This window comes from Balaenoptera ricei, chromosome 2 (assembly GCF_028023285.1).
Source record: "Balaenoptera ricei isolate mBalRic1 chromosome 2, mBalRic1.hap2, whole genome shotgun sequence".
NCBI lineage: Eukaryota > Metazoa > Chordata > Mammalia > Artiodactyla > Balaenopteridae > Balaenoptera > Balaenoptera ricei.
The window spans coordinates 64,875,790-64,898,752 of NC_082640.1; the positions used below are offsets into that span (position 1 = coordinate 64,875,790).

The 22,963-nt window shown below is 37.2% G+C and overlaps 1 protein-coding gene across 9 annotated transcripts in view; it reads left to right on the forward strand.

The window, feature by feature from the left end:
* Positions 1-22,963, forward strand: part of MYO9A (myosin IXA) — a 278,184-nt gene that overhangs the window by 190,781 nt on the left and 64,440 nt on the right. For 8 of the 9 annotated variants that reach the window (XM_059912852.1, XM_059912849.1, XM_059912850.1 and 5 more), the window contains 3 exons: positions 1,361-1,460; positions 1,976-2,191; positions 20,442-20,554. In XM_059912852.1, coding sequence (XP_059768835.1) covers positions 1,361-1,460; positions 1,976-2,191; positions 20,442-20,554 — 429 coding nt within the window. The remainder of the gene's footprint in view (positions 1-1,360; positions 1,461-1,975; positions 2,192-20,441; positions 20,555-22,963) is intronic. The other variant, XM_059912853.1, reaches the window with a different exon arrangement.

Below are 22,963 nucleotides of genomic sequence, written 5' to 3' on the forward strand. Positions count from 1 at the left end.
AGTAAAATTCATACTTCACATCTTCTCTTGTTCTATAAGTAATACTAGAAACATTAGCATTTTATAGAATCATATATGTTAGTGTTTCTAAGTTATAATATCTAGTCCAGTTCCCACATTATTATAAGATGAGGTCCCTGGTGCCCGTGGAGATGAAATGACTTATATAAGGTCACATATTTAGAGAAACAGCTGAGACCAGAATTTGAGTTTCCTGTTTAGAAATCAGCATTGGATGTCATGATTAGGAAGTAACATTAGATTAGTGTCCTTTCTATGCCATAGTGGTGATAAGTACATCGTAGTCTTCAGCTGGTTAGTAAGGGAGAACAAAAAAGAAATCATGGAGAAACTTAGAGAAAATGCTGTGAGTTTAAAAGTTAGGGTGGTCAGGTGCTATCAAAGGTCCTATTAATTGTTTCTCTTTTGGAGAACAAATCGAAGGTAAATGGCTCAACTGTGGCAAGAGAGATTTTTAATAACCAAAAGGATTATTCAGGACAACCGAAGATAGCTGGACTTGATTGTACACTGGTCAGAAGGGAGATCTCTGAGAAGCTTTTAGCTATCAGAAAGATTGACATCTAATTAGCGTTGTTTAGGGATTATTGCATAGGGCAAAGGACAAGATAACCTAGGGCTTCATTTATAAAATTAAGTGGAAGATTTTGAATGCAAGGGCAATTACTCTGCCAAATGGTATTATAAGTTAGTGTCTACTTTAAACCCAGCAGTATGCTAGAAGGTAAGATATGATTTTCAGTGAGTTTACAGTCCTGTTGATAAATTTTAAGACTCATGGTTCTGAGTTAATATAGATAATTGGGGCCATAAAAGTACAGGTTCTGTTCAGATTTTCATCAGACACAGACATTCATTTGTAGAGAGAATTTAATGATAAAGCAGCCATATCATTTGGTTATTCAAGCAGAATTAAATTTTCACAGACTAACACTATACCATCTTTATGGTTTGGGGCATACTTCTCTTAGCTTGATAACAATTTCTTATTCTGCCAGTGTTGATTTCATTCTAAAATTTTAAACTAAGACCACAGATGAAAGCTACAGAGAGATTTCAGAATGAAAATTTGCTTATCAATAGGACCATCTCAGTATAAAACAAAGTAATGAGGCCCTTATCACTGGGTGGCTACTTATCAGGTATTTTATAATGATTAAAGGCCCCTTCTTCTGAGACTGATTCTAAAGAGTTGAGGATTTGGTATTTTCCCTTTCTCATTATCAAATCTATTTCTTTGACCTGACTTGTTAGACTGTATTTCATGCTATACTTTTAAGACTGCTGCCATGAGATATCTGCTAGGAATTGAAATGTAATCCTGTTGTTTTATCCTAAGTGTCACCAAGGAAGCCTTAAACAGTGGAAATCCTCAACTCCGTAAACAAGATGAACCAGCTTCGAAACCTGTGAAGTTAACTGGGCCGGGCCAAAGAGAGGTAACTATTGACTTTTGTTTTATTTATCTGCTATGCAAAATAGGTGCACGCTGTTTTGGAAATTATTATTCTTGTAGGTAGAGCACCTCATCTACTCATTTACTCCCAAGTGTTTATAGAGAAAGAAGCCATGAGTTAAGTCTGTTATACTTAGAGAGGAGTACTTCAGGCAGGGAAGGGTGCCTAAAAATCCAGATTATATTTACAAAAGAGAAGTTGCTGAGGAAAAGAAGGCAATTTATGCAAGTGACTTTGGTGACTCATTATGGCAGTGAAAGATGACTTCCTTGGCTATGGAGAAGAACAGTATAGATTTAGCTTCCATTCTTATTCTTTGTCCAGAGTAATGAATATGGATTGCTTTTGGTTATCCCTGTCACTTCTAGTGGAAAGGGCACAGGGGTGGAGGGGATGTTTCAAGAAATTCATAAGCTCTCTGATGTCTTTCATTGGCATCGTCTCCCAAAAACCAAAACAAAACATTGTTGTGTTATTTGTTTTATCATTTGGTCAAGCAGGTTGCCAGACCGGCCCATAAAAAGAAAGCTCGAATGGCGCGGACGCGCTCCGATTTCTTGACTAGAGGTACTTTTGCCGATGGGGAGGGGGATACAGAGGAAGATGATTACGATGACATTATTGAGCCCCTTCTCTCCCTTGACCAAGCTTCTCACTCTGAGCTAGGGCCTGCACCCAGCCTGGGTCAGGCCTCTCACAGTGACTCCGAAATGGTAATTTTACAGCAATATAAGAAAAATAGGCAACAAGCAAATCTGATGGGAATAGTCTTTGCTAATCTAAAGCTAACCTTCACAGCTTCTTCTCCGTATAACGGTTTGTACATGGGAAACCTCAGTGAACAAAGCAACTAAAGCTAAACCTTAATTTAATAGGACTTGGATAAAGGGCACTTTAACAGTATATGTCAAATCATAAATTAGGCAAAAAATATTAAAGTTATTTAACTTAGCACTAATGTAGGAGTTTTCTGTGTTATATCTTAAAAGGTCTAGAGCAGGGAGCCTCAAAATTTTTTTTTGTAAAGGGCCAGATAGTAAATGTTTTAGACTTTGTGGGTTATACAGTCTCTGTTGCAACTGCTTAACTCTGTTACTGTAGAGTGGAAACAGCCATAGGCAATAAGTAAACAAAGGCACATGGCTGTGTTCCAATAAAACTATTTACAAAAACAGGCAATGGGCTGTATTTGACCTGCTGGTCATAGTTTCTTGATCCCTCCGTGGTCTAGTGAATAGGGTATATAAAAAATAATCCAGTAGCTTTTAACTGAAATGGTATTCTCTTTTCTTTTCTTTTCTTTTCGGCTTTAAACTTGCTTCCCCTCTGCATTTTTTAGTAATAGAAAATAAACATGAATTTTTAAAAATTTAATAAGCAATGCCAAAAATGTCTCCCTGGGCCAACCTAGCCAACTAAAAGGCTATAGATAATGTGAATTTGTCTTAATCACAAATTACAACATTGGAGTTATGTTTTTAATAAAGCTGCATTAAGAAAATAACTATTATCATATCTCAACCCAAATTAGGCATATGTAGTTTGATAAGTACAAATGTATTTATGGGTATAAAGTGTTTGATTTTGGAATTGTCCTGGAAAATACAATATGAGTACCCTGTATGTCTATTATGTACTAAAACATTATCACTGAGGAGGTGGAATGATATGCATTTTATTTCCGTGCATATCCTTAATTAAGTTGGGTCTCTAATGTTTTTCTTTAGTATCTGTTCATTATGGGAGAAACATTTTAGGATGATCTTCTTTTGACTCATTAAATATTTTATCTTTGAACTGTTTTAAAAGCTGTTTGATTGTTCCAAAGACCTAGTTAATTAAAATTTTTGCTAAGTTCCAGAATATTCTCATTGTCTTTATCTTTTATTGGAGATGGACCCAGTTTTTAAATGGTAATCCTGATATTCTAAGAAAGAAAAAATAAAAACAACAACAAAAACAGAAAAATGCATGACCAGTTCTCTAATTAGACAAATGAGTCATTACCCTGAGCCAAACTGTAGGACTGTAAAAGTTGCAGCCTGTATATCCATTGATATATATAATTAGAACCAAAGCGTTCTCTTCAGTGTAGGATAAAATAACTCCACTTTGGAGGTGCCCTATTTTTGAGTTATAATGAAATATACTCTATCATATGCTTAGTTGTTAAAGATGAAATTATGTAATGGAGCAAACTAATTTTAATGAAAAGCACTGCTATATATTTTTAGTGTAAATAGGGAACATGCTTAAATTATTCTCCAAAGTGTACACAGATTTTTCATTTGTTGAAGAATTTAGCATTTATAATTGCTGTTTTGTTCCTGAGAGTTTCCTTTGTTACAAACCTTAGTCCTTTTGGTGGTAGAATTCTTTCTCTCTGAGAATTACTGAGATGAACCAGGAAGTTGGGCTTTCTGCTCGGAGCATTCAGCCCCTTTAAGGGTTCTAGCTGGTAGTCTCTGCCTGTGATTCTGTTCACCTGCTTGACAGTCACTGCATGCCAGTAGTTGTAGAGCACCCTCCTGCACAGTGTGTTAGTCACCTCTCCAGCTTTCTCACTGTCCTTCTGTTTCATCACTAGCTATTTTAGGAATAGGTGGTGGTGGTTGTTTCTGGTGAACACTTGCATGAAGAAGCTTTGCTTTTTAGAATATGCTGATAGATACTTACTGGGGTTGGGGGTGGGAAGGGTAGGGACAGTTTTAAAGTGTGTTTCTGTTTGTTTATCTTGAAAATATGCCATGTTCTAATGTTATCTGATATTGTGAAAAATGAAGTCTAATTGTTTCTAAATGGAAGCTACTGAATTCTCAAAATCCACATATCTTCAGGATTTTAAATGGGCTTGATTTTCTGGGCACATGATTTTTTAAAAAACTGGATAGTTTTTGTTTTTTCTCTGGACAAAGTGATTTAATAACTGACATTTGCTAAGAAGTGTGTCAGTCTTTGAGGAAGCCATCCACTGACCTTTCCAGTTGTGAAATAACTGATCTAATGAGATAAAGACAGTTAGAAATGAATTACCTGAAGGGGATTTGATAAGCATTACCTCCTGAGCTGGTGAATTTTTAATTAGTTGTTACCTGCTGTGGAGGAGTTGAGGTGAGAGTAGTAGTTTCCCTCCGTATGACTTTAGTGTTTTTTTTAAACTTCCTACTTTTAACTCTGCCATTTGAATAACTGTTTAGTCTCTGTATGCTGCTTTCACTTAGTTTTTATACCTACCATGTTTTATTTTATTTTATTTTTTTTAACATCTTTATTGAAGTATAATTGCTTTACAATGGTGTGTTAGTTTCTGCTGTATAACAAAGTGAATCAGCTATACATATACATATATCCCCATATCTCCTCCCTCTTGTGTCTCCCTCCCACCCTCATTATCCCACCCCTCTAGGTGGTCACAAGGCACCAAGCTGATCTCGCTGAGCTATGTGGCTGCTTTCCACTAGCTATCTGTTTTACATTTGGTAGTGTCTGTATGTCCATGCCACTCTCTCACTTTGTCCCAGCTTACCCTTCCCTCTCCCCATGTCCTCAAGTCCATTCTCTACATCTGCGTCTTTATTCCTGTCCTGCCCCTAGGTTCTTCAGAACCTTTTTTTTTTTTTTTTAGATTCCATATATATGTGTTAGCATACCATATTTGTTTCTCTGACTTCACTCTGTATGACAGACTCTAGGTCCATCCACCTCACTACAAATAACTCAATTTTGTTTCTTTTTATGGCTGAGTAATATTTCATTGTATATATGTGCCACATTTTCTTTATCCATTCATCTGTTGGTGGACATTTAGGTTGCTTCCATGTCCTGGCTATTGTAAATAGTGCTGCAATGAACATTGTGGTACATGTATCTCCAGAATATACAAGCAGCTCATGCAGCTCAATATCACAAAAACAAACAACCCAATCCAAAAATGGGCAGAAGACCTAAATAGACATTTCTTCAAAGAAGACATACAGATGGCCAACAAATACATGAAAAGAATGTCAACATCACTAATTAGAGAAATGCAAATCAAAACCACAATGAGGTATCACCTCACACTGTTTAGAATGGCCATCATCAAAAAATCTACAAACAATAAATGCTGGAGAGGGTGTGGAGAAAAGGGAACCCTCTTGCACTATTGGTGGGAAAGTAAATTGATACAGCCACTATGGAGAACAGTATGGACGTTCCTTAAAAAACTAAAAATAGAACTACCATATGACCCAGATATCGCATTACTGGGCATATACCCTGAGAAAACCATAATTCAAAAAGAGACATGTACCACAATGTTCATTGCAGCTCTATTTACAATAGCCAGGTCATGGAAGCAACCTAAGTGTCCATCAACAGATGAATGGATAAAGAGGATGTGGCACATATATACAATGGAATATTACTGCTAAGCAGTATTTTTAAGGTGGCTTTCATATCGTTTTTTAGTCTCTGAATCATCTGGATGGTGAATGAGTTAATAAAATCATTTCTATCCCTTATTTGTAGGATTGGTATAGGTAATAGTTTTCTCTGTATAGTTTCTTCTACCATTCGCTAGACTTAAAGCAATCATCTCCGTGGGTATGACTCCCAAATAGCTCTCCAGAATTTGTTGACTTTATCTCCAGTATGCTAAAACTAAGTTTTTCATTTCCCCCCAAAACTCCTATACTTCTTATATTCCTAATTCTGTTTGTTTTTCTCTGAGATACTCTTCAATCCTTATCCGTGTTGAATTTTCTTCTCTTTACTGTCCACTCCACAAAAAACTGCCAGAAAAAACCCATTTATCAAGGCTAAATTTAGTAGCTTATTTTACAGTAAGGGAAAAATCCACCTTGACTAGGTCTTAGTAATTTCTCAGAAAGGGGAAGTCAGGAAAGGATATTTATAGGATTTTAGGGCCTAGGCTGGTGATTTTGAGGGTCTTACAAGTTGGAAAACCAGCTGAATTGAACAAAGTTTATGACATAAAAAGTTTAGATTGGTGGCCCCAGGACAGCAGCCACACTATTGAATACACTTGGTGTTTACTTATTTTTTAATACACTGTTTTCTATTTGATTTTGTTTCATTTCTTCAAGCCTGTTAGGTCTTTCTGGTTTTCAGTTTTGTTCTCGGTTTTTTATTGATTTTTTTTTTTTTTTTTTGGCTGCACCGCATGGCTTGCAGGATCTCAGTTCCCTGAATAGGGATTGAACCCCGGCCACAGCAGTGAAAGCCCAGAATCCTAACCACTAGGTCACCAGGAAACTCCATACACTTAGTATTAATATGTGTGTTTTATTCCCCCCAAAAGTCAGGGACAGTTCATAGCATTGCCACTCTCCACTGTTTGATTTGGTAGAATTTCCCTATGAAACCATCTGGGGTTGATACTTTTTTGTGACATAATTCTTTTATTATAAGTTCCTCTATTTCTTCTAGGAAAATTAGTCTTTAAAGCTTTCTGTCTAATGGGGGCAATTTTGGCAACTGGTTTTTTCCATTTCAGCTAACTTTCATATTTATTTGCCTAGAGGTCTGGAAGGTAGTCTCATGATTTTAAAAACTTCTCTGTTTCAATGGTTATTTCCCTTTTGTCATTTCTTATTTTGTAGATTTTTTCCCCTTACCTAGTCGTTTTTGTCTATTTTGTTAATTTTTTCCAAAGTAACAGGATTTGGTTTATTTATCATACCTACTTTTTTTTTTTCATTCTCCACTGATTTCTGCTTTTACCTTTATTATTTTATTATGCTTTTTTTGGTTTACTTTCTTATTTTTCTAGCTTTTGAGTGGTTAATTCATTTATTTATTTTTATCGATACAGGTTTGTAAGGCTATGGTTTTTCTTCTGATCACACTTCAGATGTATCTTGTTTGTTCTAATATGTAAAGGATTTATTATTTTTTAAGAAAATCTGTAATTTTAGTTTCTTTTTTTACCCAAAACTTGTTCAATAAAAATTTTTGAGTTTTCAGATGAAGAGCCTTTTTTGTTTTTTAATTTTTGTTAGTTTCTAGTTTTATTGTATTCTGATGAAAGACTTTATGATGCTTCTATTTGATCAAATTTACTGGTATTTTCTTCGTTACTTAGTATATGATCAGTTTTTGTGAATGTACCATGTGCATTTTTTATTTTTTTTATTTTTTTATTTTTTTTATTTTTTATTTTTTTTTAATGAACTCGTATGTAGTGTCTACACACTGAGTTTTTTTTTTTAATAGTAATCTTTTATTTATTTATTTATTTTTATATTTTTTATTTTTGGCTGTGTTGGGTCTTCGTTTCTGTGCGAGGGCTTCCTCCAGCTGCGGCAAGCGGGGGCCAATCTTCATCGCGGTGCGCGGGCCTCTCACTGTCGCGGCCTCTCTTGTTGAGGAGCACAGGCTCCAGACGCGCAGGCTCAGTAGTTGTGGCTCACGGGCCTAGTTGCTCCGCGGCATGTGGGATCTTTCCAGACCAGGGCTCGAACCCGTGTCCCCTGCATTGGCAGGCAGATTCTCAACCACTGCGCCACCAAGGAAGCCCCATGTGCATTTTTTAAATTGAAATATAGTTGATGTACAATATTATGTTACTTTTGGATATACTATATAATGACTTGACATTTGCATACATTATGAAATGATCACCATGATAAGTCTCGTAACCATCTGTCCCCCATACAAAGTTATTATAATATTACTGACCATATTCCTTACGCTGTATATACATCCCCATGACTTGTTTACTATTAAACTGGAGGTTTGTACCTCTTAATCCCCTACACGTATTTCACCCACCTCTCCTACCCCCGTCCCTTCTGACAACCACCCATTTGTTCTCTGTATCTATGAGTCTGTTTTCATTTTGTTCAGTTTGTTTGTTTTGTTTTTTCAATTCCGCATATGAGTGAGATCATGCAGTTTTTGTCTTTGACTTATTTCAGTTAGCGTAATACCCTCTAGATCCGTACATGTTGTCTCAAATGACAAGAATTAATTTTTTTAATGGGTTAGTAATATTCCACTGTTTATATGTACCACATCTTTTTTATCCAGTCATCTATTGATGGGCACTTAGGTTGCTTCTATAGCTTGTCTATTGTAAATAATACTTCAGTGGACACTGGAGTGCATATATCTTATATTAGTGGGTTTTTTTTCCTTTGGTTAAATACCCAGAAGTGGAATTGCTGGATCATATCATAGTTCTATTTTTAATTTTTTGAGGAACCTCCATATTGTTTTCCATAGTGGCCATGCCAATTTACATTTCCACCAACAGTGAACGAGGGTTCCCTTTTATCCACATCCTTGCCAACACTTGTTATTTGTTGAATGTGTATTTGATAAGAAGGTATATTCTCTATTCAGAGTATAAAATTTCAATATATATCTGTAAGCTCTACCTTATTAATTATGTTGTTTGCCTTCTATATCCTTATTATTTTTGATCTGTCTTATACAGAATGTGTTAACGTCTCCTGTTATTCATTGTGAATTGTGGCTTTTAGTATTAAGAAGTGTCCTTTGTCAGGTTCCATGTTTTTTGCTTGAATCCTACATAAATAATAATATCACAGCCTCTGTTTTCTTATTATTTCCACTTGCCTAGAATACTTTTGCTCACCCCTTTAGTTTTAGCTTTTCTGGATCCTTTTGTTTAGAGGTGTGTTTTTTTTGTGCAGTATAGTTGGGCCCTGCTTTGTGAGCCAAATTAAAAAATTTTTCCCTTAATAGGTGAGTTAAATCTATCCATATTTATTGATGTAACTGATAGATTAATTCTCCACTCTTTCTTATAATTTTGTTATTATTATGTTAAATTTGCTGTGTTTATGTTACTTTTCTTTGATCTTTTATTTTTTAAAATTTCTTTTGATGTTTAGGAGAGGTTGTGTTCTTGTTCTGTTGATTGTTTACCTTTATATATAACTTTTAAAAATGCCTTTAATATTTTTAAATTTAACCAATTATACTCTAATTAGTCATTTTAAAATAAATAATATTAATTCTCACCTATTGGGACACAACTGTTGATGAATTATTCTAGTCTCTGTTCCCTTCTACTCCTATTTTTTAGGCTTTTATTTCTACTTTGTCAGAACATGTAATTTTATATATGATTCTTTCACTGTAGTCCCTACCTTTGTTTTTGTCTTAGATCTATTATTAAATGTAGTAAATTATCACTTCAAATATTTTGCAGATGTTTCCCTGTTTATCTCTTGGTTGGATGAAGCTCTTCCCCTAGTAGATTACTTATGAAGGGCCATCAATATGGAATTCCCCAAGATCTTTCTATAGCCTTGATGTTTGAAGGGACATCTTGGCTACATATAAAGTCCTTGGTTCATATTTTCTTTCTCTGAGTTTTTTGAAAGTGCTATTTTATTGTTGTCTTACTTTATTTGTTACTGTTGGTAAGTCTATTACCAGTCTAAATCTCTTGCCCTTATAAGTTATTTGATGTTTTTACTTGCATGCCTTCAGAGTTTCTTCTTTATATTTAAAGTTTAAGATATGTCTTTAAGTCGATCATTACAGATTAATTATCCTGTATATATGCAGGACTCTGTCAATGTGTAAATTCTGGTCTTGCCTTATTTTTGAAAAGTTTTCCTGGATGATAGTTTTAAATATTGTGTTCTGTTGTTTTGTTTTTCTTGTTTAGGGACTGCAATTACAAACAAGCTTTTTTCTTTTCCTATCGTCCATTTCAACTGCCTTCTCTCTGACCCTTTTTGCTTGTTTCTTTATATCATTTTATATTTTTTTATTATCTTCCTGCTTTTGTCCCCTTTAAATTTTCCATTTGTGCTTTTTCTCCCTTAGGCGTCTCATAAGTTAATCTTCATTTCACTTTCTTATTGATTGATTGATTGCTGTGTCCTAGCTGCTGCGCACTGGCCTTCTCCAGTCACAGCAAGTAGGGGCCTCTCACCACAGTGGCCTCTCCAGCCGCGGAGCACAGACTCCAGCCGCACGGGCCTCAGCAGTTGTGGCACATGGGCTCAGCAGCTGTGGCTCACGGGCTCCAGAGTGCAGGCTCAACAGTTGTGGTGCATGGGCGCAGCTGCTCCGCGGCACGTGGGATCCTCCCAGACCAGGGACTGAACCCGCATCCCCTGCACTGGCAGGCGGACTCCCAACCACTGCGCCACCAAAGACCTTTACTGTGTTTTTATTTCTTTCATGAGTTCATTCAACTCTACTTTCATTTCTACCCAGTTTTTGCTCTCTCGGGGTTAACTGTTCATTATCTTGATAGCTGCTGTTTCTTTTTTTTAGGCTGCATTGGGTCTTCATTGCTGCACTTGGGCTTTCTATAGTTGTGGCGAGTGGGGGCTACTCCTCGTTGCAGTGCGCCAGCTTCTCATAATGGTGGCTTCTCTTGCTGCAGAGGACAGGCTCTAGGCGCGTGGGCTTCCGTAGTTGCAGCACACAGGCTCAGTAGTTGTGGCTCACGGGCTCTAGAGCACAGGCTCGGTAGTTGTTGCTCATGAGCTTAGTTGCTCCGTAGCACATGGGATCTTCCTGGACCAGGGGTAGAACCCATGTCACCTGCATTGGCAGGTGGTTTCTTTTTTTTTTTTTTTTAACATCTCTATTGCAGTATAATTGCTTTACAATGGTGTGTTAGTTTCTGCTTTATAACCAAGTGAATCAGCTATACATATACATATGTCCACATATCTCCTCCCTCTTGCATCTCCCACCACCCTCCCTATCCCACCCCTCTAGGTGGTCACAAAGCACTGAGCTGATCTCCCTATGCTATGCGGCTGCTTCCCACTAGCTAGCTATTTTACATTTGATATTATATAAGTCCATGTCACTCTCACTTCGTCCCAGCTTACCCTTCCCCTCCCTGTATCCTCAAGTCCATTCTCTACATCTGCATCTTTATTCCTGTCCTGCCCCTAGGTTCTTCAGATCCATGGTTTTTTTTTTAGATTCCATATATATCTGTTAGCATATGGTATTTCTTTTTCTCTTTCTGACTTACTTCACTCTGTATGACAGTCTGTAGGTCCATCCACCTCACTACAAATAACTGAATTTCGTTTCTTTTTATGCTGAGTAATATTCCATTGTATATATGTGCCACATCTTCTTTATCCATTCATCTGTCAATGGACACTTAGGTTGCTTCCACGTCCTGGCTATTGTAAATAGAGCTGCAGTGAACATTGTGGTACATGACTCTTTTTGAATTCTGGTTTTCTCAGGGTATATGCCCAGTAGTGGGATTGCTGGGACATATGGTAGTTCTATTTTTAGTTTTTTAAGGAACCTCCATACTGTTCTCCATAGTAGCTGTATCAATTTACATTCCTACCAATAGTGCAAGAGGGTTCCCTTTTCTCCACACCCTCTCCAGCATTTACTGTTTGTAGATGTTTTGATGATGGCCATTCTGACTGGTGTGGGGTGATACCTCATTGTAGTTTTGATTTGCATTTCTCTAATGATTAGTGATGTTGAGCATCCTTTCATGTGTTTGTTGGCAAACTGTATATCTTCTTTGGAGAAATGTCTGTTTAGGTCTTCTGCCCATTTTTTGGATTGGGTTGTTTGTTTTCTTGATAATTGAACTGCATGAGCTGCTTGTAAATTTTGGAGATTAATCCTTTGTCAATTGCTTCCTTTGCAAATATTTTCTCCCATTCTGAGGGTTGTCTTTTCATCTTGTTTATGGTTTCCTTTGCTGTGCAAAAGCTTTTAAGTTCCATTGATTCCCATTTGTTTATTTTTGTTTTTATTTCCATTACTCTAGGAGGTGGATCTAAAAAGATCTTGCTGTGATTTATGTCATAGAGTGTTCTGCTTATGTTTTCCTCTAAGAGTTTGATAGTGTCTGGCCTTACATTTAGGTCTTTAATCCATTTTGAGTTTATTTTTGTGTATGGTGTTAGGAAGTGTTCTAATTTCATTCTTTTACATGTAGCTGCCCAGTTTTCCCAGCACCACTTATAGAAGATGCTGTCTTTTCTCCCTTGTATATCCTTTCCTCCGTTACCAAAAATAAGGTGACCACATGTGCGTGGGTTTACCTCTGGACTTTCTGTCCTGTTCCATTGATCTATATTTCTGTTTTTGTGCCAGTACCATACTGTCTTGATTACTGTAGCTTTGTAGTATAGTCTGAAGTCAGGGAGCCTGATTCCTCCAGCTCTGTTTTTCTTTCTCAAGATCGCGTTGGCTATTCAGGGTCTTTTGTGTTTCCCTACAAATTGTGAAATTTTTTGTTCTAGTTCTGTGAAAAATGCCAGTGGTAGTTTGATAGGGATTGCATTGAATCTGTAGATTGCTTTGGGTAGTATAGTCATTTTCACAGTGTTGATCCTTCCAATCCAAGAACATGGTATATCTCTCCATCTGTTTGTATCATCTTCAGTTTCTTTCATCAGTGTCTTATAGTTTTCTGCATACAGGTCTTGTGTCTCCTTAGGTAGGTTTATTCCTAGGTATTTTATTCTTTTTGTTGCAATGGTAAATAGGAGTGTTTCCTTAATTTCTCTTTCAGAATTTTCATCATTAGTGTATAGGAGTGCAAGAGATTTCTGTGCATTAATTTTGTATCCCGCTACTTTACCAAATTCATTGATTAGCTCTAGTAGTTTTCTGGTAGTGTCTTTAGGATTATCTATGTATAGCATCCTGTCATCTGCAGACAGTGACAGTTTTACTTCTTCTTTTCTGATTTGGAGTCCTTTTATTTCTTTTTCTTCTCTGATTGCCATGGTTAAAACTTCCAAAACTATGTTGAATAATAGTGGTGAGAGTGGGCAACCTTGTCTTGTTCCTGATCTTACTGGAAATGGTTTCAGTTTTTCACTATTGAGGACGATGTTGGCTGTGGGTTTGTCATATATGGCCTTTATTATGTTGAGGAAAGTTCCCTCTATGCCCACTTTCTGTAGGGTTTTTATCATAAATGGGTGTTGAATTTTGTCGAAAGCTTTCTCTGCATCTATTGAGACGATCATATGGTTTTTCTCCTTCAGTTTGTTAATATGGTGTATCACATTGATTGATTTGCGTATATTGAAGAATCCTTGCATTCCTGGAATAAACCCCACTTGATCATGGTGTATGATCCTTTTAATGTGCTGTTGGATTCTGTTTGCTAGTATTTTGTTGAGGATTTTTACATCTATGTTTATCAGTGATATTGGCCTGTAGTTTTCTTTCTTTGTGACATCTTTGTCTGGTTTTGGTATTAGGGTGATGGTGGCCTCGTAGAATGAGTTTGGGAGTGGTCCTCCCTCTGCTATATTTTGGAAGAGTTTGAGAAGGATAGGTGTTAGTTCTTCTCTAAATGTTTGATGGAATTCGCCTGTGAAGCCATCTGGTCCTGGGCTTTTGTCTGTTGGAAGATTTTTAATCACAGTTTCAATTTCAGTGCTTGTGATTGGTCTGTTCATATTTTCTCTTTCTTCCTGGTTCAGTCTCGGCAGGTTGTGCATTTCTAAGGATTTGTCCATTTCTTCCAGGTTGTCCGTTTTATTGGCATAGAGTTGCTTGTAGTAATCTCTCATGATCCTTTGAATTTCTGCAGTGTCAGTTGTTACTTCTCCTTTTTCATTTCTAATTTTATTGATTTGAGTCTTCTTCCTTGTTTTCTTGATAGTCTGGCTAATGGTTTATCAATTTTGTTTATCTTCTCAAAGAACCAGCTTTTAGTTTTATTGATCTTTGCTATCATTTCTTTTTCATTTATTTCTGCTCTGATCTTTATGATTTCTTTCCTTCTGCCAGCTTTGGGGTTTTTTTGTTCTTCTTTCTCTAATTGCTTTAGGTGAAAGGTTAGGTTGTTTACTTGAGATGTTTCCTGTTTCTTAAGGTAGGATTGTATTGCTATAAACTTCCCTCTTAGAACTGCTTTTGCTGCATCCCATAGGTTTTGGGTCGTCGTGTCTCCATTGTCAATTGTTTCTAGGTATTTTTTGATTTCCTCTTTGATTTCTTCAGTGATCACTTGGTTATTAAGTAGTGTATTGTTTAGCCTCCATGTGTTTGTAATTTTTACAGATCTTTTCCTGTAATTGATATCTAGTCTCATAGCATTGTGGTCAGAAAAGATACTTGATACGATTTCAATTTTCTTAAATTTACCAAGGCTTGATTTGTGACCCAAGATATGATCTATCCTGGAGAATGTTCCATGAGCACTTGAGAAGAATGTGTATTCTCTTGTTTTTGGATGGAATGTCCTATAAATGTCAATTAAGTCCATCTGGTTTAATGTATCATTTAAAGCTTGTGTTTCCTTATTTATTTTCATTTTGGATGACCTGTCCATTGGTGTAAGTGAGATGTTAAAGTCTTCCACTATTATTGTGTTACTGTCGATTTCCTCTTTTATAGCTGTTAGGAGTTGCCTTATGTCTTGAGGTGCTCCTATGTTGGGTGCATATATATTTATAATTGTAATATCTTCTTCTTGGATTGATCCCTTGGTCATTATGTAGTGTCCTTCCTTGTCTCTTGTAACAATCTTTATTTTAATGTCTATTTAATCTGATATGAGTGTAGCTACTCCAGCTTTCTTTTGATTTCCATTTGCATGGAATATCTTTTTCCATCCCCTCACTTTCAGTCTGTATGTGTCCCTAGGTCTGAAAGGGGTCTCTTGTAGACAGCATATAGATGGGTCTTGTTTTTGTATCCATTCAGCAAGCCTGTGTCTTTTGGTTGGAGCATTTAATCCATTCACATTTAAGGTAATTATCGATATGTATGTTCCTATTACCATTTTCTTAATTGTTTTGGGTTTGTTTTTGTAGATCCTTTTTTTCTCTTGTGTTTCCCACTTAAAGAAGTTCCTTTAGCATTTGTTATAGAGCTGGTTTGGTGGTGCTGAATTCTCTTAGCTTTTGCTCGTCTGTAAAGCTTTTGATTTCTCCATCGAATCTCTATGAGATCCTTGCTGGGTAGAGTAATCTTGGTTGTAGTTTCTTCCCTTTCATCACTTTAAGTATATCATGCTACTCCCTTCTGACTTGTAGAGTTTCTGCTGAGAGCTCAGTTGTTAACCTTATGGGAGTTCCCTTGTATGTTATTATTTGTTTTTCCCTTGCTGCTTTAAATAATTTTTCTGTGTCTTTAATTTTTGCCAATTTGATTACTGTGTTTCTCGGCATGTTTCTCCTTGGGTTTATCCTGTATGGGACTCGCGCTTACCAGACTTGGGGGCTATTTCCTTTCCCATGTTAGGGAAGTTTTCCACTATAATCTCTTCAAATATTTTCTCTGGTCCTTTCTCTCTCTCTTCTCCTTCTGGGACCCCTGTAATGTGAATGTTGTTGCATTTAATGTTGTCCCAGAGGTCTCTTAGGCTGTCTCCATTTCTTTTCATTCTTTTTTCTTTATTCTGTTCCACAGCAGTGAATTCCACCATTGTCTTCCAGGTCACTTATCCGTCCTTCTGCCTCAGTTATTGTGCTATTGATTCCTTCTAGTGTAGTTTTCATTACAGTTATTGTATTGTTCATCTTTGTTTGTTTGTTCTTTAATTCTTCTAGGTCTTTGTTAAACATTTCTTGCATCTTCTCGATCTTTGCCTCCATGATTTTTCCGAGGTCCTGGATCATCTTCACTATCATTATTCTGAATTCTTTTTCTGGAAGGTTGCCTATCTCCACTTCATTTAGTTGTTTTTCTTGGGTTTTATCTTGTTCCTTCCTCTGTTACATAGCCCTCTGCATTTTCATCTTGTCTATCTTTCTGTGAATGTGGTTTTTGTCCCACAGGCTGCAGGGTTGTCGTTCTTCTCGCTTCTGCTGTCTGCCCTCTGGTGGATGAGGCTATCTGAGAGGCTTGATGGGAGGGACTGGTAGTGGGTAGAGCTGACTGTTGCTCTGGTGGGCAGAGCTCAGTAAAACTTTAATCCACTTGACCGTTGATGGGTGGGGCTGGGTTCCCTCCCTGTTGGTTGTTTGGCCTGAGGCAACCCAACACTGGAGCCTACCTGGGCTCTTTGGTGGGGCTAATGACAGACTCTGGGAGGGCTCACGTCCAGGAGTACTTCCCAGAACGTCTGCTGTCAGTGTCCTTGTCCCCTCAGTGAGCCACAGCCCCCACCCCCGCCTATGCAGGGGACCCTCCAACACTAGCAGGTAGGTCTGGTTCAGTCTCCCCTGGGGTCACTGCTCCTTCCCCTGGGTCCCGATGCGCACACTACTTCGTGTGTGCCCTCCAAGAGTGGAGTCTCTGTTTCCCCCAGTCCTGTCGAAGTCCTGCAATCAATTCCCACTAGGCTTCAAAGCCTGATTCTCTAGGAATTCTTCCTCCCGTTGCCGGACCCCCAGGTAGGGAAGCCTGACGTGGGGTTCAGAACCTTCTCTCCAGTGGGTGGACTTCTGTGGTATAAGTGTTTTCCAGTATGTGAGTCACCCACCCAGCAGTTATGGGATTTGATTTTACTGTGAATGCGCCCCTCCGGCCGTCTCATTGTGGCTTCTCTATTGTCTTTGGATGTGGGGTATCTTTTTTGGTGAGTTCCAGTGTCTTCCTGTCGATGATTGTCCAGCAGGTAGTTGTGATTCTGGTGTTCTCGCACGAGGGAGTGAGAGCACGTCCTTCTACTCTGCCATCTTGGTTCCTTTCCTCATCCCATAGGTTATGGGTCATTGTGTTTTCATTGTCATCTGTTGCTAGGTGTTTTTTGATTTCTTCTTTGATTTCTTCAGTGATCTCTTGGTTATTTAGTAGTGTATTGTTTAGCCTCCATGTGTTTGTATTTTTCACAGATTTTTTTCCTGTAATTGATATCTAGTCTCATAGCATTGTGGTTGCAAAAGGTACTTGATATGATTTCAATTTTCTCAAATTTACCAAGGCTTGATTTATGACCCAAGATATGATCTATCCTGGAGAATGTTCCATCAGCACTTGAGAAGAACATGTATTCTGTTGGTTTTGAATGGAATGTCCTATAAATATCAATTAAGTCCATCTTGTTTAATGTACCATTTAAAGCTTGTGTTTCCTTACTTATTTTCATTTTGGATGATCTGTCCTTTGGTGAAAGTGGGGTGTTAAAGTCGCCTACTATGTTTGTGTTACTGTCGATTTCCCCTTTTATGGCTGTTAGCATTTGCCTTATGTATTGAGGTGCTCCTATATGTTGGGTGCAAAAATATTTACAACTGTTGTATCTTCTTCTTGGATTGATCCCTTGATCATTATGTAGTGTCCTTCTTTGTCTCTTGTAATAGTCTTTATTTTAAAGTCTATTTTGTCTGATATGAGTATTGCTACTCCAGCTTTCTTTTGATTTTCATTTGCATGGAATATCTTTTTCCATCCCCTCACTTTCAGTCTGTATGTGTCCCTAGGTCTGAAGTGGGTCTCTTGTAGACAGCATATATGTGGGTCTTGTTTTTGTATCCATTCAGCCAGCCTGTGTCTTTTGATGGGAGCATTTAATCCATTTACATTTAAGGTAATTATCGATATGTATGTTCCTATTACCATTTTCTTAATTGTTTTGGGTTTGTTATTGTAGGTCTTTTCCTTCTCTTGTGTTTCCTGCCTAGAAGTTCCCTTAGCATTTGTTGTAAAGCTGGTTTGGTAGTGCTGAATTCTCTTAACTTTTGCTTGTCTATAAAGGTTTTAATTTCTCCATCGAATCTGAATGAGATCCTTGCTGGGTAGAGTAATCTTGGTTGTAGGTTTTTCCCTTTCCTCACTTTAAATATGTCCTGTTGCTCCCTTCTGGCTTGCAGAGTTTCTGCTGAAAGATCAGCGGTTAACCTTACGGGGTTTTCTTGTATGTTATTTTTCGTTTTTCCCTTGCTGCTTTTAATAGTTTTTCTTTGTGTTTAATTTTTGATATTTTGATTAATATATGTCTTGGAGTGTTTCTCCTTGGATTTATCCTGTATGGGATTCTCTGTGCTTCCTGAACTTGATTGACTATTTCCTTTCCCATATTAGGGAAGTTTTCAACTATAATGTCTTCAAATATTTTCTCAGTCCCTTTTTCTCTTCTTCTTCTGGGACCCCTATAATTCAAATGTTGGTGCGTTTAATGTTGTCCCAGAGATCTCTAAGACTGTGCTCAATTCTTTTCATTCTTTTTTCTTTATTCTGCTCTGCAGTAGTTATTTCCACTGTTTTATCTTCCAGGTCACTTATCTGTTCTTCTGCCTCAGTTATTCTGCTATTGATTCCATCTCTAGAATTGTTAATTTCATTTATTGTGTTGTTCATCATTTTTTGTTTTCTCTTTAGTTCTTTTAGGTTCTTGTTAAATGTTTCTTGTATTTTCTCCATTCTATTTCCAAGATTTTGGATCATCTTTACTATTATTATTCTGAATTCTTTTTCAGGTAGACTGCCTATTTCCTGTTCATTTGTTTGGTCTCGTGGGTTTTTACCTTGTTCCTTCAGCTGCTGTGTGTTTCTCTGTCTTCTCATTTTGCTTACTGTGTTTGGGGTCTCGTTTTCGCTGGCTGCAGGTTCGTAGTTCCTGTTGTTTTTGGTGTCTGCCCCCAGTGGCTAAGGTTGGTTCAGTGGGTTTTGTAGGCTTCCTGGTGGAGGGAACTGGTGCCTGTGTTCTTGTGGATGAGGCTGGATCTTGTCTTTCTGGTGGACAGGACCGTGTCCAGTGGTGTGTTCTGGGGTGTCTACGACCTTATTATGATTTTAGGCAGCCTTTCTGCTAATGGGTGGAGTTGTGTTCCTGTCTTGCTCGTTGTTTGGCATAGGGTGTCCAGCACTGTAGCTTGCTGGTTGTTGAGTGGAGCTGGGTCTTAGCATTGTGATGGAGGTCTCTGGGAGAGCTTTTGCCATTTGATATTACGTGGAGCTGGGAGGTCTCTGGTCGATCAATGTCCTGAACTTGGCTTTCCCACCTCAGAGGCACAGGCCTGACACCCGGCCGGGGCAGGAAGACCCTGTCAGCCACACGGCTGGTCTCCACTTCTGCTGGTGCTGGGGTTCACACCTCTAGCCTTTTGTTGGAGTCACCCCACCGATGAAGACAGGACCCTCAGTAGCCAGTTGTCAGCAGGTGGATTCTTAACCACTGCGCCACCAGTGAAGTCCCTGTTTCATATTATTTTGTCGAAGTTTTTGTTTTATTTTGTTTTTGTTTTTGGTTGTTTCAGGCAAGAGGATAGAACAGGTTCTTGTTACTCCATCTTGGCCAGAAGCAGAAGTCTGTTCTTTAAATTTAACAGCTCAGGATATCTGCTATTTCTGTTGATGAGGCCATAGTCATGCAGACCAAAAGGTTAAAGAAAAGATTATAAGTGTAGAAAAATGAAATATTAGAAAAATGACTTGAATAGGTAACAAGAAATTCTGCCTCCAAATGGTATTGTCTTTAAAGGGGCACATTGTAAACAAATGGAGCAAGAGTTACCAATTGAAATTCAGGTCCCAGTTTTATAGCTATGTAAGTTGTTCATAATTTAGACCATTAGTGAGTATAATGATATTTTATTCTTTGGTCTTTTGGTTTTTCTTATCTTCCTGTGTTCTAGCTCTTTTCAATCCTTAACTGGATATAAGAATCTATAATAGCAAGTTAGCCATAAAAATAATTATCATCTGTTTAGGGACAAATAAAAGAAGGTATGAAAAACTATGCTTAGTATTCTAGATTTATCAGGTCCTGGATCTTTTGTCTCTATCTTTAGATGGTTTTGATTTTTTTCTTACTTTTCCACTTGATGTTCTTTTTTTTCTTTCACCCTACTAGATATTCTTTGTTAAATTGTTGGAAAACATGAGCTAGTAGTTCCTGTTTAGCATTTTCATTGACCCAAGTTCTCTTTACTTCAGATTACTGTATGAAGTTAATGGAATTTTTAGTAGGTTTTTTTATTTTAATGCATCTCTGAGTAATATGAATGTATTTTTGAATGTTCTTAATAGGTGTAATTCTCAAATAATTCTATAACCTGAGTTTTAATTACAGTGCTATGATATAATTACTTGGTTTTAAGGTCTTTACATATGTAATTATTACAGACATCACAGCGTTTTTCCTCAGTTGATGAAGAAGCAAAGCTTCATAAGACCATGTCTCAAGGAGAGATTACGAAGTTGGCAGTGAGACAGAAGGCTTCAGATTCAGATATAAGGTATAAAGCATACACTGACTGTTAATAGGGGTAATATAATTTTACTTACTAATAGACTATAGTTAAATACTGAGCATCTTTTTAAAAGCATAATTGATAGAATAGCTATCAATTTTGAAAGTTTTGAAATTTATTTTTCAACAAATACTAAGTACCTACTGTGTGACAGTAGCATAAATAATTCAGATATATATAATGAGCTTTGTCTTTTTATATGTTTAGCACTGTGATTTGGGCAAAGTCTTTACTTCATTATATGACTTAGGATTTTTGGTTGTAAAAGAAAAGAGATTAGACCAGATTAGATTGAAAATATTTTCCACTTTTGGACTTGGATTCTGTCCTGAGTTAAGTGTTTTACAAATGGAACTGGAAAAGACTTTCAGGAAATAACTCTGTTCTCTTTAGGAGAGTATATGAAGTTTTTATGTATCAAGAATATGTCTTTGTCCCTTACTGTGTTATGTAAGGCAGTTGGGCCCTCACTGAACACTTGAATATCTCATTGAAATCTATCTGGTTCATAACCCTATTAAAGATCACTTTCTCAATGACTGTAGAGGCATAATCCAAGGTAACCCAAATCTAGAGCAGATTATGCTGGAGATCAAGTTTTGGGAAACAAAATGTAACATAGAAAAAACATACAGGTGGAGATAGCAGATTAACTATATACATTTAATTTCCACATCCTCCTAAAATAACAAAACCTATACAGGACAAAAACAACAGGAGACAGCAGTAATAAAACAGGAGACAGCAATAATAAAAACGTGGAATCCAAAAAGTAGATAGACAAATTTTAAATGTCTTTGTAGATAGGAGAAAGTTGAATCCTAAACCAACTGGGTAAAACTGAGAAAGCAGCATCTGGCTGACTGGTCTTCCCCAATCCTAGCAGAAAACAGGAGATTTATTTTCTGGAAAGGATAAAACAGAAGATTTCTGCACTTGGAGGTAACCAGATACAGTTGAGGATTGGGGTACATATTTGGAACAGGGGGATTTAATGAATGTTTACATACTGAATGTTAAGATCCCCCAGATTTTTTTCTGTATTCAGCTTCCACGTTTCACATACTGTCTAAGCAGATGATTCAAAGAGTCTTTGGGACTTCCATCCAACCCTCATGGAAGGACCTAAAGATATTGCTATCAGGGGCTCTCCCTACAAATTGGACCAGCCAGATAACCCTACAAGGACGACCACAGTTTGGAAGCCCCACCAATGCACACTAGACCTTCCAAGAAGCTTGTTTATACCCTACTTTTGATCACCACACATTTGAGGAGACATCTGAAGTGAAAGAATCTAAAACTAATGGGTAAAGTACAACTTGGAAGCAATAAACTATACAGGGGAAGGAAAACTTCAAGACAGACAAATACAACTATCAGTAGACCTTCTGCATAAATAAATATAACTACATTCATGAAACCAAACAGAATACTTTAAAGGGAAACATTCATAATAAAAAAGAGTACTTGAAAATTGAAACTGTGATAGCATAAAGAAGTCAGAAGAGTTAGAGAGAAAGTTGAGGACATCTGTCAGAAAGTTGAGCCAAAAGACAAAGGGATAGAAGAGACAAGAAAAGATAGGAAAATTAGAGGAGCAGTTCAGGACATCCAGTGACCCACTGATAGGAGCTCTGGAAAGATAGGACAAAGTAAAAATAAATTAATTCAAATAAATTTCATGGAACTGAAGGACTTGAGTTTCTATAGATTGAAAGGGCCCCCTGAGGGCCCAACATAATGAATGAAAATAGACCCATACCAAGAGACACGTCATCATAAAACAGTAGAGACAAAAAACATCTCCATTATGATGGTGAAAGTAGCTTTTCAAGTGATGGTTGTACAGCAATCACTGAGGGAACCATGCCAGATTAGAGCAGGTTAGATGGCTCTGGGAAAGATTTCTTCAAGAACATGGAACTGATGGTGTACCTACTATGTTTCAACATGTTGAGAGAGATGCAAATGGGGAGACACTTGGAGGTGAATTGGGTGTAGGAAAGTGTGCAAATGTAAAACAAAACACTAACTCTAGAAAAATATTGGTTACGGAGGGTACTGTATGTCTCAGTTGTGAATATTATTTACAGAGTAAAAAAATTAGTGAATACTACTAAAAGAAAATACTGTGTATTGATCTAACTAAAATTATGATATTCTGTTGCGGGGATGTCTGTGTTCGTGGAGGGTATAGAACTGGAGTTGGAATATGCTTAATTATTATTTGTGGTCACAAATATGATAGCAATATAAGTATGGTAAATATTAAAAGAATCAGCTAAATAAATTCAAAAGGGTTGCTCTAGGGAGCAGAAAAGAAATGAGAATGGCCAGAGAATGCTATCATTTGTAATAAGTCTTGTAGAACAATTTCCATTTATACTATAT